A 20,923-nucleotide genomic window follows, 5' to 3' on the forward strand; every position below is an offset into this window, starting at 1 on the left:
CTCTCACACACACGTATTCTCTTCTCTCACACACACGTATTCTCCTCACACACACGTTCTCTTCTCACACACACGTTCTCTTCTCACACACACGTATTCTCCTCTCACACACACGTTCTCCTCTCACACACATGTATTCTCCTCTCACACACACGTGTTCTCCTCCCACACACACGTATTCTCTCACACACACGTTCTCTTCTCACACACACACACGTGTTCTCCTCTCACACACATGTGTTCTCTTCTCACACATATATGTTCTCCTTTCACACACATGTAAAATAAAATGCTAAATAAACTACCCTGAGGGGGAAAACATTAACAAAACAAATACATACACAAACAAACTGGACTGGGCAGGCTGGCAAGGATCAGGACTGGAAACACGACAGCACAAGACTTCAAACAACGGCATGTGATGACGAACTGGCACAGGACAGCAGACATGAGGGGTTTATAAACTGTGGGAAATTAACAAACAAACAGGTGAACACAATGGGTTAACAAGGAGGGTGGGACTAGACAATAGAGGGCGCATGAGACAGAGACAACTCAAGCCATGTGCTCACTTAAAACGAGACTAGAACACACAGCCAATGAGATAACTCATTAACCACGTGTTCATGACAACACAAGCACATGGTGCATGCAAACCAAGACCAGAGTAGCAGAACCCTGACCGTATCATCTTTAGATATGATGTTGTGTACTTTTAGAGAAAAATGATGTCCATAAATGTGGACTCATGGTCCGAATTTACATAAAACACTTTTTCCCTAATGCATACATAGCATAGACTTTTTTTTACTTGCTTTGACTATCAGAGAGTAAAAGCATTTTTCCCCTTTTTGGACAGTAAAAAAAAGTGTGAAAAAACATTTCATAACACGTTCAAAGTAATTTAGGTAGCCACTTAAGAGATAAAATATGTTGTATACGTATGTAGACATTCAAGCCCTAGGAGGATACATCTATACCAAAATTATTTATATGAGAGAACATTGTCAAATGAACTTGATGGCAAAAATTAATTTGATAGACTATTCAAACAAGGATAAAGGCAACTTGTTAATCGACAAAATATGAGTTTTGTTCATAAATACCTAAAGTTTCCAAACACAGTTCATCTACAAAAGTACATAATAATAAAACATATTCCAATATTTAAGAGTAAACAGATAAAGGTATGACAATACCAAACAAAGCTACCAGTCAAATAAAACAAATTGAAATGTACATTAATGTTTCTGGTTTATTTGAATACCTTCTTCTCATCTTTTAAACCACTAAAAAAGCAGTCTAGCGCCATAAAGAACACATCTCCCAGCACAACCCCCCATCCACAAAACACATGCTTTTAAAATGGTACAACCTAAAGCAATTTTAATAAAGCAGTAATTTTCAGTCAGTTGAAGCCATAAGCAGACCTTCAGCTCCCAAACAAGTGGCTAAAAATCAACTTTATTGGCAATATACTGACAAAACTCATGAATAAAACCAATATGTTCTAAACCACATTTTGATGAAAAATAATGTCCTAAAGGGGAGAGAATCCAACTGCAGATTTAGTCACAAGGAATAGTGAAAAAACAACTGTTATTTCTAATTTAGAGTTTTGACAGAACATTGTAGAAAAAAGAAACAGGTTATGAAATACAAGTTAAAAAAAAGATTGAGAAAAGAAATTGGAACACGAAAAACAAACAAACAAAAAAATTAATCCAGTTAAAAGAAAAAAAATAAATAAATACATATATTACATACATAACAAAATAACAAATAAAAGCACACTTCAAGAAATAAACATATCTGCCATTCATCATCCGATGTTTTGAAGGATGTATTAACTTCACATCCAACAAGAAGTGACCTTTAAAATTTAATTAGTTTATCTATTATTTGAGTGTAAACCATGAATGGAATTATTTGAAAGAAATATAATTCAACTGTGACAAGATTATCCAAAAGGAAACGATATATAAGTCGAGTCTTTCTAAGTATTTGATCCAGGTCTGTCACCTCACAATGAAACCTATAACTATAGCTTTAGTTTTAGTTTTTAACTATATATTTAGGCTTACAGTAAACACTAAGTATTATTTATATGTAAACTGTTGTGTGACATGGATTTAACATCTTAAAACTTGTAGAAGTACAAATGTAGAATTACTTAAGTAAAGGTAACAAAAACAGAAAAAAATCATATTTTCATGAAATTGCTATGATAATATTATGAAAGAGACATGATAGTTGTATCGCATTCCACATAAGGAGAAGACAGAGAGAAAGAGAAAGAGAAAGAGAGAGAGAGAGAGAGAGTGAGAGAGAGAGAGAGAGCGAGAGAGAGAGCGAGACAGAGAGAGAGAGAGAGAGAGAGAGAGAGAGAGAGAGACTAAACTTATAGTTTAAGGCTTTTGCACAGCCCTGGTACCAAAAATGCATGGCAAACTCACTTCTTATCTTTACTTTTCTGTTTTGAAATATTTATATACCTTCTTGTTGATTATTTGAGCTTACAAAACCTAGCATTGTTCACATGCTCCTCACTACACAGTGTGGATGCAAATGTATGATTGTTGTCTGTGTTCAGTGCTTTGAAAACTGAATTTTGTGTTGTTGAGGTGTAATGCAGCTTTTGTGTACATGCATGTGTGGGGAGATGGTTTGGCACTGTGTGTGTACAGAAGCAGGGATGTTTAAGGAAGGTTATGACTGAATAGTAAGAGTGCTCAATTAAACTATAGATCAACAGCAACACTGACAGAGTTTTAGAAGAGATATGAGGCACAAGGCTTCCGACAGACTCAAAAAGTTTAAGTCACAGGCGTTCTCCTGGCTGCTTGGAACACCTGGAAGTTTATAATCTTTCAGTCTCTTGTCTTTCTTACTGCAGGCTCTGCATGAAGTTCCATGACAGTGAAAATCATCAGCCAGCATAAGCCAAAGTTTTTTGTTGATGTTGTTGTTGTTTTTAGATTTTTATATGCAATTTAATTAATACACACTGCTCCACGTCTACAAACAATAAATCCTTAATGATAATTATCTTGATAATAATAACAAGGATAATAATATAGTCATCATGTGTTGGTTCAGCAGCCTTCTTAAGACATTCATTGTGGTTGTTGCATATGTACAGGAAATCATTTACATCCAAAATGGGTCAGGAGGGGTCAGTGGTTGGAGGTCATCTGAGTCTCTTCTCCGCTGAGTAGATGGACATGTAGTAATCATTACTGCCCACTGCAAGATGAGGCTAAAGGGGTAAAAGAAAAATTATATACATGTGTAAAAGTTTTATTTTTTATAAGAAGTCTTATTATTGGCTAAACGTAAGAAGTTTGTTTGTAGTTTTTACTGTCAATGGGTGAATAGCTTTTGACCAAAATTTAAAACAGAGATGTTTTTGCTGGGGAAAAAATGCCATTTATGACATTTATGCATACTCTCAAAACTCACCTTTTGCATTAAAAAGCACATGAAATGAATGCTTATAATTCACTCAATATAGCACTATTTAATATATTTAGTATATACATATATATATATATATATATATATATATATATATATATATATATATATATATATATATATATATATATATATATATATATATTAATACACACACACAGTTGAAGTCTGAATTATTAGCGCCCCTGTTTATTTTTTCTCTAATTTCTGTTTAATGGAGGGAAGATTTTTTCAGCACATTTCTAAGCATAATAATTTTAAAAACCTATTTCTAATAACTGATTTATTTTATCTTTGCCATGATGACAGTAAAAAATATTTTACTTGATATTTTTCAAGACACTTCTATACAGCTTAAAGTGACATTTAAAGGCTTAACTAGGTAAAAAGGGTGAACTAGGCAGGTTAGGGTAATTAGGCAAGTTATTCTATAATGATGGTTTGTTCTGTAGACTATCGAAAAAAAAAATTGCTTAAAGGGGCAAATAATTTTGTCCCAAAAATGAAAATTTGGTTCATTCAAACCAAATAAAAACAAATAAGACTTTCTCGTGAAGAAAAAACACATACTGTGAAAATTTCCTTGCTCTGTTTAACATCATTTCGGAAATATTCAAAAAAAGAAGACACTTGTATCTTTTTCCTTTAGCAAAAACATATTTTTGAACTCAGGTCAAAAGTAGACTGTATTTATGTTTCTGTTCAAATGGATTTGCACATGAAATGTTTCTTCAGTATTTTTTTTGTCTCCAGTCTGTAGCCATGAGTGTATATTGCAATGTAATGCTCATCAAGCTCTTTATTCGAGTCAGCTGAGGGTATAAACAAATGTCCTAAACTGTCAAGTAATTTCTTTAAGCCCGAGGTAACACTTTAGAATAATTATCCGTTATAACTAGTTAATAGTCCAATAATAAACTGTTAGTTAATGAGTTATAAATGACTTGTTAAATAAAAGTTAATAGTTTGTTAATTATTTATAGCTGTACCTTATAGATGGTCAGTAGATAACTTACAAGCTGTTAGTTAATACGTTTTAAATGACTTGTTAACTGTATTTTAATCATTTATACCTATACCTAATATATTAGTAATAAATCATGATCAAGCTGTTAGTAAATTACTTACTAAAGACTTGTTAGGTGTCAGTTAATAGTTTATTTATGTTATTGGGACGTTATTCTAAAGTTGGAACTATTCTTCATTTATTAACTGTTAGTAAATGAGGAATAGTTGCAACTTTAGAATAACGTCCCAATAACATACACAAGCTAAAAACCAACACTAATATATTAACTCACATTCTACAGATCAGTTGTTCAAAGTTTGTTAACTATCTAATAACACCAGTGAAACTTTTGTAGAATTTTTCTAATAAAAGAAATTTGTATTTATTTTGTTTTCATGTTTAGCACAAAAAGTGCCCAAACCTCATGGGTGTGTATTCGTTTGTATACTGCTGTTCTGCCAAGTGAAGGCTCAGTATGTGTGTTTCTACAGTATACATTAAACACAATGTTCAACATTTCATCTGTGGAGTTTTTTTTTTTGGTAAAATACAGCACACAAAAATGCCTATGAGTGGAACAAGGTTAAGGTACAAACATTTTATAATTTAAATATCACATAAAATTTCTGTGGCTTGAACTTGTTCCATCTATTTGCTGTTCTATAAAGATTCACTGGTATTAGTAGATTTTTAACAAACTATAAACAGGTGATCTGTAGAGTGTGAGTTAATATATTAGTGTTAGTTATTAGCTTGTGTATGTTATTTGGACGTTATTCTAAAGTTGCAACTATTTCTTATTTATTAACAGTTAATAAATGAATAATTGCAACTTTAGAATAACGTCCCAATAACATGTGTAAACAATTAACTGATACTTTTACTTTTAGTTTTTTTACTTTAATGCCATATTGCTCATTGCTTTCAATGTAACATTAAGAAGTTATATCAAAGAATACACTTAAAATGCTCCTTTAAGTAGCTTTAGTGTAGTTGGCAATATTTGTCACTAGCACTTGTACTGTATAACTTTATGTTCAACTTAGTTCAAGAGCAACTAAAATTTAAAGCAGCTTTTCACAACACCACTGTTTATTGTAAGAAATGTAGAATGAGAAAACTTCCTTACCCAGAAAGGGTGAAAGGCCAGGCAGCTGATGGCTCCAATTCTCTGCCCCATAAAACCATCATAGTATTTAATGTTGCTGATCACATCCCCATTAGAGTTATGCACAGCTATAAACTGATTCATAGAGCCACTGGGAAAGAATGTGCGAGAAAGAGAGAAAATGGGATGATTATAAACAGGAAAGGTCAAGCATTTCAAAACTAAATGATATCATGATTATATTTTAAGATATCCCTTGAACTCTGCCCCTCACTGACTCCCCCCCCCCCCCCCCCCCATACTTATTTGAACTGCACATACGCACTGCACATGGACATTTGTAATTATGTACACACCCACTGCACATACACATTTGTAATCATGTTAATTTATCCGCACACTTTTGATTATAAATAGCAACCTGTACATATATTCATTTATTGTAAATCTCTGTTCATAGCTAATACAATCTGTATATAATGTTCATTGGACATCCATCTGTAAATATCACCATAGTTTTTCTATAACTGCACTTTATGACTTATACCTGTATCCTGCACTTGCTGCTATTGCACTGCTGGTTAGACCTAAACTGCATTTTGTTGCATTGTACTTGTACATGTGTAATGACAATAAAGTTGAATCTAATCTAATCTAATCATGGGCATTGATTTATTTTATTTTGGTCCTGTAATACAGTGCCCTCTGGGGAAAAAAGTGTATAAGTTTACAGTTTATTTAAGATGTTTTTTTATACTATGTACAGTTGAAGCCAGAATTATTAGCCTCCTTTTTTCCTCGATTTCTGTTAAACAGAGAGATTTTTTCAATAATTAATTCATAGTTTTAATAACTCATTTTTAATAACTGATTGCTTTTATCTTTGCCATAATGACAGTACATAAAAATGTACTAGATAATTTTTAAGACACTAGTATTCAGTTAATTAGGTTAACAAGGCAGGTTAGGGTAGTTAGGCAAATCATTGTATGTCGATGATGGTTTGTTCTGTAGACTTTCGAAATATAGCTCAACAGGGCAAATAATTTTGACCTTAAAATGACTTTTGAAATATTAAATAGCTGAAATAAAATAACTTAAATAAAATGTTATCAAAATACAGTGAAAATTTTCTTGCTTTGTTACTTATCATTTGGGAAATATTTCTTAAATGTATATATTCTCAATAAAGTCTCAATATGAATACAGTTGAAGTCAACATTAGCCCTCCTGTGAATTAATATAAAAATGATCTATTTTTCAATTCCAAAGGATGTTTAACAGAGCAAGGTATTTTTCATTGTATTTTCTGAAATATTTTTTATTCTAAAGAAAGTTATAGGACTATATTTTAAAGATCTATGCGCAAAGTCTAAAGTGCATTGAACAAAAGCATTAAGGGCGTGTTCAAATTAACTTTTACTATTTTAAGGATGGAAAATATGGTTTAAAATGATGAGGTCTAAAAGAATTGTGTAAGTGAAAAATCTTTGTAAGTGAAAAAACTACAAGTCTTCACCAGTGAGAAAACAGTTAAAGAAAATTTAAAGATAAAATACTTTTAATTCACTCATGTACTTTTGTGGAGTAAGAAAACGGTGGTGGGCGCCCTCCACTAAAGACTTCCCTTAGCCTAGGCCTACATATGTAATTTTGTAAATTGTTAAGTGCAAAGATTTGTTTTAAAACAATTTCTAAATTCAATTAGGTAAAAAAAAAACACAGTTACATTCAAACACACTTTCTGGAAGCATATCATGTCCTATGCACTTGGTGCCATATTGTACCGGGTGTATGATATGGTCTTTATTGTTTTATTCTGACTAGAATAAAAATAGTTTTTATATATATATTTTTAATCAATAATTAATTCATTTTCTTTTTAGTTTAGTCCCTTTATTAATCAGGGGTTGCCACAGCGGAATGAATCACACTTATCCAGTATATTTTTTAAACACACACACAGCTGAAGTTGTATATACACTCACCCACAGACACACACTCAGACACACACACACAGACACACAGACAGACAGACACACACACACAGACACACAGACACACAGACAGACAGACACACACACACACACACACACACACACACACACACACACACACACACACACACACACACACACACACACACACACACACACACACACACACACAATATGGCCAATGTAACTGAAACACTGGTCAATTTAGTGTTGGAGATTTCATGGCTAAATTTGACCAGACTGGTGGGTAATTTTCATTGAATGCACATTCCACCACTAAGAGCAGAGTGTGAGGGTTTAATTATCCGAGTTATAGCACAGTGGTTAAAATATTTAGGTCACACTATTGCACACTATTGATATATCAGAGTTCAAAAGAGGACAAACTTCTGGGTGCATGTCTCACTGGCACATTTTTGATCAAGACAGCAAGTCTTGGTAATGTATCAAGATCCACAATATCCAGGGTAATGTCATCATACCATTAAGAAGGATGAACCATATCCAACAGGAGTAACTGTGCAAAAGAATAGGTAACAGAAAGGCAATCTGCAAAAGCAAGCTGTCTGAAAGGGATATCTGGGTACTTAAAACATAAAACCACAGCTCCCCAACTCACTAAAGAATTAAATGTGAACCTCAACTCTCCTGTTTCCATCAAAACTGTTAGTTAGGAGATCCACAAGGTCAATAAACATGTCTGGGCTGCTATAGCCAAACCTTTGCCAAAGCCAAATGTCTGTTTTAAGGGTGCCAGCTACAAAAATTTTGGGTTATAGGCAGGTCTATGATCCTGACGGTATAATAACCTAGGATAAAAATATCACGATTTTAAGGTAAAGTGGTTACTGCTCTAAAATACATTCTTTTAATTGTCTGGGTAAAAATAAAAAAATTCCAATTGAACACAATATAGTTTATTTAAAGAAATACTTAAAATATTTAAAAAATCATTTGTTTCTGCAATCTTGATTACACATATTTCCCTACAACTTGAAAAGGCACCTTTGGATATTTTCTTTGAATATAAAGTAAGCTGCACTGGACTGTTCAGGTCTATAACGTGCTTCGATGTTGCTGTATAAGTGATTGTTTTTCAGATGTTTGTGGGCTGACAGATGCTTTTAATGTTGATTAGGGATGTCGATTTCAACTAAATCGAATGAATATTATTTAAATTATTGATCAATTAATAGATTTTTTGTTTACCCCTTTCATGTGAGTTGTGTCTGCTTTATGACATGTAAATATACACTAATAACGCAGGCATTATTACACAAAGGGAAAAAAAATCTTCGAAAGTCTAGTAAGAAGCAATAACTTATTCAATATCATTGTATAATGACTAAATGCAATGGATAAAAACAGTATCTCATTCAAAGAACACTGAAAAATAAGCCTATAATATATTACTGCCATAATGATCACTGCAAAAAGTGTTCATTTTATAAATAAACTATAAATACAAAAAATAAAAAATAAAAATAATTATAAGTAATGGAGCACTATATGCAAAAAACTAAACTATTATATATGGATATAGCAGGGGTGTTGCTAGAAACAAATCTCTACTGTGGCAGTACTTTTATGAATGCTACCTTAATCTACAAGTACCTAAAACCAACTTATTCAGAGGTGAGAATGTTGACAGCTTTATTCATGGGGTAAACAAAAACCAAATGTTTCCATATGGAGCTCCTCGGGCTGCCTAGCTAAATTTTTTGAGCAGTGCGAATCAGCATCGGCCAGGGCAAAGGGTATGCGATACCATTAATGACTTGTATTAAAAAATTTAATCAAATATATGACTTTACTTGATTATATAGGTTTGTGATACAACAATTACAGTAAAGGATTAATTAAATTTTTTATTCCATGGAGCGAAACAAATTATCCAACTTCACAGTTGTGTAGCAGATGGGCATGAACTAAAATATACAACTCATATAAATTTGTTGGAAAAAAAAAAGTCTTTTTGGAATAATTTTCGCTTGGTATAATTTTTATCTTAATTTTAGTATATATTTTTTGGTCAGTTACCAACAAAGTAAACAAGATGAATGAATAACATTTGATGTACTATGCTTCAACAGCAAAAACACAAACTAGTTTGTTAAATAAGATTTTTATACAAATGAAACAAAAGTAAAATATTCTGTTTGCATTAATGTCTTTTTGTATGAAGTATGATGAAAAATAAAAGAGTAGCCAATATTAAACTGTTTTCACTGTTAATGACAAAACCATCCATTGTGGCGGTCAGTTATACTGACAGTTATACTTTAAATGTCAGTTATACTTTACTTTGCTTAATCAAGTCATTTGACCACAATGAGCCAGGTCAGGCTTTACAATCTATTCGCAGCACTAAATGTGTTCTCGGATTACCTCGGAAGAACAAACTCAGCTGGAAGGATGAGAGAACTCAAAAACTGAAATGAGATACTCGCCACATGTCTACATATTTGTGCTAGTCTGTCAGATAAAATTGCTCAAAACACCTTAATATATTAGAAAAAGTAGTTAAAGTTTGGATAATCAATAATTCATTACCTGATCTGTGAATTAACAGCAGCACTTGCGGATATGAGAATAAGATTTGCGCATAACAGGTATTTATGTGTCCCCTAATATGCAACGTCAAAAGAGTGACACTAAGGCAGAAATATTTACTTTCAGCCTGCCACCCTCAATCAAGTTTGGTTTTGGCCCTTTATAAGAAAAAGCTTAAAGACCCCCAAACAGTACACACTTGATTATGCAATTTGTGAAGTCATGGATGGGTCTCAATGCAAAGCATTCTCCAAAATGTCCATGCTTATTGGTCATCAATAAAATGTAATCATTAGCATCCCTAATGTGGATGATCCTTTGCTGCTGGAGATACTGTTGCCCTAAAAATAAATTTGCCAACACGTATAACAAAAAAAAAAAATGATATACCACATGTATAAAAGAAATTGTATTGATTTTAAAACCAGACTTTTGAACCTTGAAACCATGATGTTTAAACTGGTTATCGCCCTATGCCTAACTATGAACAATGTGAAACATGTGTTGTTTTCTGATGAGTCCACCTTCACTGTCTTTCCCACATCCAATAGAGTCACAATGTAGAAAAACTCCAAAGAAGCGTACCACCATCATAGTACATAGAAGCTTTTCAAGAAGCATGGGGGTGGATCAGTGATGGTTTGGGCTGCATTATCATGGCATTCCCTAGACCCGATACTTGTGCTGGACTACTGAACCATTCTGGAGGACCATGTGTACCCAGTGGTTCAGACATTGTATCCTGAAGGCGGTGCCAGGTATCAGGATAATAATGGACCAAAACACACAGCAAGACTGGTGACAGAGTGATTTGACAAAGATGAAAGTGAAGTTGAATATTCCTTATGGCCTGCACAGTCACCAGATTTAAATATTAATGAGTCTGTGTCAGGAAATATTTCCCACCAAAAGCATCACATAGTGACCTGGCCACTATTTCGCAGGAAGAATGGCTGAAAATTTCTATGGCACTACACAGCACAAATGGATTATTGTGGTCTAAAACCAGGTGTTTCAGTTTCATTGTCTCAACCCTGTGTGTGTGTGTGTGCATATATATATATATATATATATATATATATATATATATATATATATATATATATATATATATATATATATATATATATATATACACATAGTTGAAGTCATAATTATTAGTCCCCCCCCTGAATTATTAAACCGCTTGTTTATTTTTTTCCCCAATTTCTGTTTAACAGAGAGAAGATTTATTCAACACATTTTCCTTGCTCTGTTAAACATAATATGGGTATTACTTAAAAAAGAATAAAAAAATTCAAAGGGGGCTATTAAATCTGACTTCAACTGTATGTGTATGTATGTATGTATGTATGTATGTATGTATCTATGTATCTATGTATGTATATATATATATATATATATTTATATTTATACACACACACGCGCGCGCGCGCGCACGCACGCACGCACGCACGCACACACACACACACACACACACACACACACACACACACACACACAAAGAGGATCATTTTCACACACAATTTTACAAAGTTTAAGTAATGTTATCTTCAATGAGTTGGCCACCATTAATGTCTGAATTAATTAGACATTTAGTAAATGAATCAAAATCAAGTCATAGTACAAATAAACTGTAAACAACAAGAATACTAAAGAATACAATGATTGTGTGAAAAAATAAAATAAAATAAACGCAGTGCATCTGCATCCCTCACCAAGCAAACAAATTTGCCTGTGGATGGATGTCTAGGGCTGTCAGTCCTTTCACTGTTTGCAAGGTGTTGACTGATTCTGGCATCCGTGGGTCAAAGAACCGCACATCTCCATTTACACTGCAAGAAAGAAAAACAAACTTTGTAAGCTGAATTTAAAGAGTGTCAGTCCCAATTTTTTAACTAATGAGAATGTTATTCGCAATTACCTGACACTGATAATGTGTCCTTCCGGCTCTTTCTGCAAGTGTGCCTTAACCACCCAAGCTCCATGTTCCCTGTAAGTCATCACACGACTGTAGAAAAAGATATTTGTTTAGGGCACTTACAGTCAATAAATATGATGAAGCACTGCTGAGCATTGATGGAACTGCAGTACTATGACAGATTGCACCAGAACACAGAATAACAAATGGTTACTTTAGTTTGAACATGGACGATAATTTATCAGAAATATGTTTCCTCTGCATTTGCTGTTTCCTGTGCATTTTAGCACTTTGGACAAACTCATGGAGTTATCAGTAAGATTTTTTAAAGCAATTATTTTAATCACAAGGCTGCTTTGAAAATGTATACATCAATCTGTCCAAAAAAAGAATTTCTTTTACAATTTTCATACCTTCATGAATGAATTCATTTTGATAATGAACACATATGTATTCTTTTAGATAAAAAAAAAAAGTTCAATGAAATTAAAATTGATGAGTAACCAACATTCTTCAACGTATCTTTTATGTACTACAGAGGTAAGAAAGTAATACAGGTAAGGCATGCGACAAGTGGGGGCAAAAAATTAAAGAATAAATTGCCTTGTACAATTTACAACAATCGCAGGTAAATTTGGGAAAGTTTTGTTTAATCCAGCCATTTTTATTATAGTGTACATTTTTTTCTTTAATTAGATTCAATAAATACAATAATTTTTTTAATTGTAATTTATAACAATAAATTTAATACATTTTAAATAAATATTTAAAATAGTTTAAATACATTTTATATTATATTTATTTTTTAATATAATGTACATATTTTAGTGGAAATTAACCACATAATAAATACTAGAATTCAAGGAAATTATTATTATTTACAATGTGTGTTTGAAAACAGTTGTACAACAGACCTTTTCTGTTTTTGAAATGAAATTGTGAAATCTGGGAAAGGAGTCAAAAATGTATTTAAAAATAATTTGAACAACATCATAGTGTATGCAGAGCATGGGATGCAAGTTTACTTAAATTTTATCAAGCAATTTACAATTTAAAGTACTGGGACTGCCAGGCTGAGTGTAAATTACTAAAACATAACTCAACAACATTGAATGAGCTGTGGGACACAGAGATGAAGTACAGAATGTGAAGATTGTACAATTACACATACAAACTGATGGATGTGACTAGGCTTGCCACGATAGGCGGTGATACCGGTTTTAAGACGCAACACCGGTGACATCACTTTTTCACCGTGACACCGTCCCCACATTTGTTTTCTTTTTAAGTATTCGTTTTTTTTTATAAATTTTTTTAAATTAAATGGGAAACATAATTCTTAATAATTTACTTAAGATGAGAGCATGCTCTATAATTATCATCTGAATATAGCTACAATGCGTCATATATTATTTATCACATAAAGAGAACGAGAGGAGTCGAATTTACAGAAAGAGAATGGTGGACGATTAAGTGTCAAAACAAAATGCAAAAGCGCGTTTGGCTATATTTTGGGTTCAAACCAAATGCAAAAAGAGAACCTGAAGACGGTAATGAGGCAATCTGCAAACTTTGCCTGACAAAGTGTCAGCAGTTGGAGGAAACACAACTAATTTATACACGCAACCTCAACACACCTACTTGATGTTCAACTATGGGTGGGTCGCGGGTAGATAAGATCAATAGCCATAAATACGCAACGCATACTCTCATTTTAAAAATTACGCGACCATCATCTCACAATGTTTAATAAAAAATGATCTTTTTTTTTTTTTTATTAAAACAAGAGTGATTTAGCAATGCCACGCCATTAATAAGCCAACTGCAGAGAAACAAAGCAACCATAGCGGCAACAGCCGTGAGCACTTTTTCTGAAGTTCAGCTGTTCTTTTTTGCACTTGATTATTATGTGCTTAATGTTAAATAAATCAATAATGAATAGGCCGACAAGAGTGTAGGCTAACCTGTGTGTGTGTGTGTGCGTCTTGTGTGAGGACGATCTCTTCAAAAACCGAAAGTTGCTTCGTCTGTCTGGCAATATTTCAGCTTTTAATAAATAAAAAGTTAATTTAGATGAGCCTATATTATTTAATTGCAATAAATTAACTGATGTGCGGCCACACATCAAATCTGAGGTCTGATCTCATCTCTCTCTCTCGCTGTCATACAGACACAGATGCCTAACGAGTCAAGTCGCAAAACTGAGGCTGGTACCAGCTGACAGGTAGAATAGCTGAAGCCTTTGCAAAATCTGTCAAAATACAGCATAAAATGAAACCCAAAATAAACTATTCATTGCATTTTCTGTTTGATAAAAATATACATAAACGAAAAAAAAAAAAAAAATCAAAGGGTGGCTAATTTGTAGTAATGTGTTTTAATTTTAATAAAAATATGCTCAGCCTATTTAAGCTTAACGGTTAGCCTATAAGCCGTCAATAGGCAAGCCATTCAAAAAATATTATTTTACTGTTTACTGGGTTATAATCTATACTTTACAATAAAAACTTGCAATTTATAACACACCAGAGCTGTAGACCTACAGTCTATGCAGTGCGTAAACTTACAGGGCAGTGTTTGTCAATAGTCATACTGCCCACCACGATCTTTAACTCTAATATCTCTGAGGGAGATTATGTTACCCGATAGACAACATTACCTTGAGAGATTTTAAAAATAAAAGGTATTTTAAAAAAAGGAACAACACGCAAATCGCCAACAAATAAAACTAAGAATAAAACATTTTGCCAGTGTATGCTGTGTAGTGTATTCCGCCTCTGACAGTGTAACGCCCCTATGCAGCGCCTGTCAACTGCCGCTTGTGAGAGAGAGCTCAAAGCTGGTATCGATATAACCAAAAGCAAGATCATATCGTTATAAATATTCCATAACAATACTTATCGAAATGTTTATACATTTACATGTTGTTTATTGAGACTGTGTGATCTGTATAGGCTGTCTTATCTTTACAGAAGCTGTAAACTGACACGCGTGCGGTGATGTTTAGCTCTGACAAGGCGCTTTTATTTAGCCTGTAGTCTTTAGATTTTTTACATAATGTTCCATTACTTAACATTTAAAAAAAAAAAATTATTTATAGTTTATATATAAAATGAGTGCTAGCTTGTTTTGTTGTGATCATTATGCAAGGATCATATTTCACATTTGGTTTATTCTTTAATTGCATATAGATTCGTTAATAATGTAGGCTATTTTATAAACGGATTGTTCATAAGGACTAAGCTCTTATTATATAACTGATACATTAAGACAGGGCTATTCAATTAGTTTGTCATGGGGGCCGGTTCATGAAAAGCATCCTAAAGGAAAGGCTGGAGAGATATAACTTGCTAAGTGATGACACAACATCATTTAAGGGCCCACATGCTGTATATTTTTGCTCCTTAAGACAGCCACGTTAGCTTTTTCTACATTAAAATGTTAATATATTGTATTTTGAAACTACATAATATCAGTGCTTTGTACATTAGACTTTTTTTTTTTTTTTTTTACAAACATTCAAATGTTGTATTTCAGAGCACAACAAAAGCAGTGCATTGCTTAAGTAGGCTTCTTCTACATTCAGACACATTCATATGTTATGTTTTGAACTGCATAACAATTAGGGATGCAACAATTATAGATTTTGGTTGTACGATTATATTGTCGGAAGAATAATCATGCTTTCACTGTTATCACGTCTAATGTAAATTCAAGCTTTATATTAGATAAGTAGCCATTTAAATTAACTGTTGTTGTCATCTGCATTCATGCATACACAATACTTTTAATAATAATTTGTCTAACATATCATTTGTTTACATTGCACTGATAGACACGCACAACTCTCACCATGAGATGTCTGTCATGAGATGTCTCACCATGTTTCTACTGTGTGCGCCCGGAAAGAAGCAAGCGCATCGCTCCACTTGTGCGCGCATATTGTTATATATTCTTATATTAGAAATAACAAACTTGGAAGCGGAAAAGACGCGATAAGAGAACGGCTGCTGCTATAGTTAATCCTGTGTGGGTGCGTATTAGCCTCGGAGTTCTAAAAAACTTAAAACTAGCGTACAGGCAACTTGGCGTTTTGCAGCGGTTTTGTTTTATGGTTAAAAAGTTTTATGGTTGTTACTTGTTTGGTTCCAACGTCCACAGTTATTTCAGCCTGTAGAATTGTTGTGTTTTTTCCGTTATGTTAATTAAAGTTCTGTGTTTAATAACAGTGATTTTGTTTTTTGTTGTAGTTTCCTTGTCTTTTATTCAAACAATTGACGCTGAATTGCGCGATTCCCGCAAAACGGAAAGTGAAAGTATAATACGCACGCATTTATAAGCTATTCAAAAGCAGAAAAAAAGAGGAAACCCCATGTGACAAGCAGAGGGGAAAATCATGAGCATTTGAAATTACTAGCACAAGAAGGAGTTTTTCGACTTGACATTATGTAAATATTCATATGACATTTCATGATTTAACTACACCTTTTCCTATAGAATTTGCATGTGCGACTTTAACAACTGCAACAGACACTTTACCTGTCCAAGGCCAAATGCAAGACTAAACAAACTCAGTGGACAGGAGTGACATTTTAGTGCTGATTTCTTTTCTGATCAAGTCAGTTGATTTATGACATCTGATTTATGAAGTCAGAGCAGTTTGGTAGTGCATTAGTAAAACATACATTTTTGATTCATTAATATGGTATTTTTAATATTGCCAGCCACATACTGTGTTTTTATAGAACAACTTCTCTAAATTCTGTACAAAAAAATTGTCCTGTAATTTAACTGTTAAATACTGGCAGCTGTAGTTGCCCATAACGCGCTGTTATTTTAAAGTATGTTGCAGTAAAAATTCATGCACTGGATTAAAACATAAGTGAACTCATTTCAATCACAGAATCAACTACCTCAATTTGGCAAACTACTGTTAGAGTTCATGAAGAAATATTTCTAATATGTCATATGTGCAACACGTGCATATTTAGAAAAAAAGAGACGAAAAACGTGAAACAAAGTGGAACACAGTAAAATATTACGTATAATTAATCATACTACTGGGCTTTAACCTATAAAGCTAGCCTAATGAGAGCAAGACTAGAATTACATACATTAGAACAAAGGAGTATTATAAATGCTGAGTTACAGCACCCAGAGAAAAGCTAAAGTTAAGAAATCAAGGAGAAAAATCCCAGTCACTGACCACCATTACGGTAACAGCAAGCGAAAAACAACACCTAAACCTCTGTTAATTCTCTATAAAACTGTATAAAAGTTAAAGCGGTAAACAAGTGACAGTAAAAAGTGAATCTGCTGATGACATGTCTATGATGAATAAGAAGATGTATAAAAGAATCATTGTGGAAAAAAAAAATCTTTAATATTTGAACAAAAAGTTAATTATACCCTTCTATATTCCCTTTAATAATAAGTAGAAAAGCCTTTATTGTGATATGTAAAGGGATGCTGACAATGATCCAAATGCAGGATTTATTATGAGAATGGTCAGAAAAGCAATGGTCAACACAGAAAAAACAGATGTATACTATAAAAATATATCTGTTTTTTCAACAACTGAGTTGATTAAAATAGCTGTTTAAATCGTGGTAATTAGGGTGCTTCAGAAAAGCTAGGACTATTTGAAACGTAAAGAACTTTGGATTTTCCTATTGACCGTGACAGTTTGTAAAGGGTTTGAATAATTTCGGACATGCCACTTGTTGTTCAAAGATTAACAAAAGCAGAGAAATATATATTTTTTTCACCTCTTGTACATCTTATTTTTATGTTTATATTATTATTTATTATTATCTAATTATCTTTTAGGAGAAGCCTGGGTCGTTTCCGGTAAAATATTAAAATAGAACACTTACAAAACACCAAATTACAAATACCAAATAATTGATTTGGTCTTTAAGTCACGTGAAATTGGATGGGCAATGGATGTAGACAAAAAACTCAGTGACTCACCACTCATTAGGTCCCATTCTTCGATCATACACTCGAACAGATCCATCTCCAAGGCCTGCGGCTACTAATGACCGCTGAGGATCACATGACAGGCTGGTTACACAACTGTCTGCTCCTGTTGGGATGTCCTGCAACACAGACACAAAAGCTTGATTAAATGGAGGTGTGCTAATTAATTTAACGTGGAACAACATTTTAGCGCCAATATTCAAAGATCATACATACTAATATTATTAGTGAATCATATAGAAAACAGTTTCAATTAACTAGAAAGTCTATGTTAAGCAGCTTTGACAAAATCTAAATTTTAAAAATTAATTGAATTGAAATAAAAGAAGATCTAATGGCAAACTGAAATGCCAATTTAGCATTTTGTGCTTTGCGAAGAAAAACTACTTATTTAGGGGTAATTAAACATACAGTTGAAGTCAGAATTATTAGCCCCCCTTTGATTTTTTTATTTATTTATTTTTTATATTTTCCAAATTATCTTTAACAGACCATGGAAATTTTCACAGTATGTTTGATAATATTTTTTCCTCTGGATAAAGTATTATTTGTTTTATTTTGGCAAAAATAAAAGCAGTTTTGAACTTTTTTACAAATATTTTATTGACAAAATTATTAGCCCCTTTAAGCAAACTTTTTTTTTCAATAGTCTGCAGATCAAACCATCATTACAAATGGGAAATTTCCCTAATCTGCGTAGTTAACCTTATTAACCCAGCAAAGCCTTTAAATGTCACTTTAAGCTGTATTATTTACTGTCATCATGGCTAAGATAAAATAAACCAGTAATTAGAAATGAGTTATTAAAACTATTATCTTTAGAAATGGGTTAAACTTCAACTGTATATGGACCTACAATATCAATCATCTGACAATTGAATGTTTAGTAAAAAAGTTTAAATGAAACATTTCATTTAAACATGAGCCACGAATTGAAGTAATGCACAAAACTAATGGACTAATAAAGCTCATCTGGGACCAGTGTTTTTCAGGTAAAAGTGTGTGTAACTCAGCCCATACCTGAACTTTTATTTCTCTTTCTGTGTCCCAGATCCGTATGACTCGAACATCACCAGACGTCATCAAGAGGCCAGTCTCCTGCTCCCAGTCCACCACCATACCTGCACCTTCAAGAGTATGGATGGTTTTTACATGTGTGTACACGCACGCATGCCTGCACACACACGCACGCACACATACATGCACGCTTGCACACACACACACACACACACACACACACACACACACACACACACACACACACACACACACACACACACACACACACACACACACACACACACACACACACACACACACACACACACACACACACACACACACTCATTGTAATAAAAGATGGTCCAGTCACACAATACACTTTTTATTTTTTTTAGAATGAAAAAATGGTGAAGGCATCCAAATTTTGTCATAACCCTTGAATAATAAAAGTATCCTACAACTTGAATTAGTTGAATGCGCAAAGTGAAACTTTTGTATCTTTAAAAAATAAAAATAAATTACAGCTTATAAACATGGTATGGTTTTAGAAGTCCAATAATTTATGCCAAAATTCAGAGTTCACTGAGGACACATTATAGACAGTGACTGGTGAAAATAAAACAAAGAAACAATAGTAACAAAGTAGTAATTCACTAGTGGTTTCAACTGGATTTCAAATATGATTTAAATTGTTACAAAGATCACAAAAAGCTTGTAAATTGTACAAAAACTTGTTACGTGACTACGAAACAAGTAGTTGCGCGTGCAAACCCCGGAGATTTGAAACCTGTAGCCCCGCCCACTAACACAGAAAAAAGCCACACACACACACGCACGCACGAACGCACACACAAACACACACACACGCCGGCCGAATAAAGTCACGATGTGAAGATGGATATTATTGTCTGTCTCTTCCCAAAAATGAAACCTCAGCAGAGCAGTTCGAGTGCTTCTGAAAATGACATGCTTACAAAGAAGACTTCATAGGCCGTTTGTTAAAGGAAGGATCAGTAAAGACTGTCAGTACATGGATCAGTGCATCATGGATAAGTTTCTTCCTCCATTTCACAAGTGTAAGTATGTGTGATTAAAAAAATGTCGCCTTGTTTACTGTAGTTTGCAAATTATGTATTTAGTTGTGTTTTGTTACTTGTAACCGCGTGTACTGTATCAGGTTAACTCTTTATTCTGTTCCTTCGATCACACCGCTCTCAACCCGAAAGTGCATTCTCTGTTTTTAAATGTTTTGGTGTTGTGTCCTCTGAGAAGAAGGGTTATGTGTGTGTGTGTGTGTGTGTGTGTGTGTGTTGTGTCCTCTGAGAGGAGGGTAATGTGAGTGTGTGTCTGTGTGAAAAGAGCACGTAGAGTGTGACAAGCTAGGAGATCTCCTCGCCAGTTCTTGGAGTTTTTGCTCAATAAAATTGTTAGTCTTTAGTATCTTCAAATCCATCGTCTGTATTTACATTCACCCACTGGCAGCCAAAATCCACGCCTTACACTATGAAGTGTGTATGCACTGTGACAACTTTTATATTGTTAATTATCTGCTGGGCATTTCACTCTGTCTCGCGCTGAAGGCTGTCAGTGTCGACCAATCACAGCAGGCTATCATCGGTCCAATCAGCATAGATTAGCTTCGCGCTAAGGAGGGGTTTGGGAACAAATGAATCACTCTACACCTAAAGCTCTGTTCTCAGTTATACACTCTGTTGTAAATCCAGCTGTTCAATCAATGCCTGTTGCTTCAAATGTTCTATGTGAAAGCTTTTTGAGACACTTCACTAACAAAATATCCATTTTAAGGACAAAAAGCATTCACTGGATCCCTCTATTCTGAATAGTTTTCGCCCTATCTCTGTCTTACCATTCTG

The 20,923-nt window shown here is 33.6% G+C and overlaps 1 protein-coding gene across 12 annotated transcripts in view; it reads right to left on the bottom strand.

Moving 5' to 3' along the window:
• Positions 1-1,444: 1,444 nt before the first annotated feature.
• The window catches only part of rptor (regulatory associated protein of MTOR, complex 1), a 272,362-nt gene continuing 252,883 nt past the window's right edge, over positions 1,445-20,923 (bottom strand). For 9 of the 12 annotated variants that reach the window (XM_073954060.1, XM_021471743.3, XM_073954056.1 and 6 more), the window contains 6 exons: positions 19,068-19,174; positions 18,039-18,166; positions 12,069-12,155; positions 11,863-11,979; positions 5,616-5,745; positions 1,445-3,259 (listed from right to left, as the gene is read on the bottom strand). In XM_073954060.1, the coding sequence (XP_073810161.1) occupies positions 3,191-3,259; positions 5,616-5,745; positions 11,863-11,979; positions 12,069-12,155; positions 18,039-18,166; positions 19,068-19,174 (638 nt within the window). In that variant the 3' untranslated portion in view covers positions 1,445-3,190. The remainder of the gene's footprint in view (positions 3,260-5,615; positions 5,746-11,862; positions 11,980-12,068; positions 12,156-18,038; positions 18,167-19,067; positions 19,175-20,923) is intronic. The other 3 variants (XM_073954059.1, XM_073954055.1, XM_073954061.1) reach the window with 1 other exon arrangement.

This window comes from Danio rerio, chromosome 6 (assembly GCF_049306965.1).
Source record: "Danio rerio strain Tuebingen ecotype United States chromosome 6, GRCz12tu, whole genome shotgun sequence".
Taxonomy (NCBI): domain Eukaryota; kingdom Metazoa; phylum Chordata; class Actinopteri; order Cypriniformes; family Danionidae; genus Danio; species Danio rerio.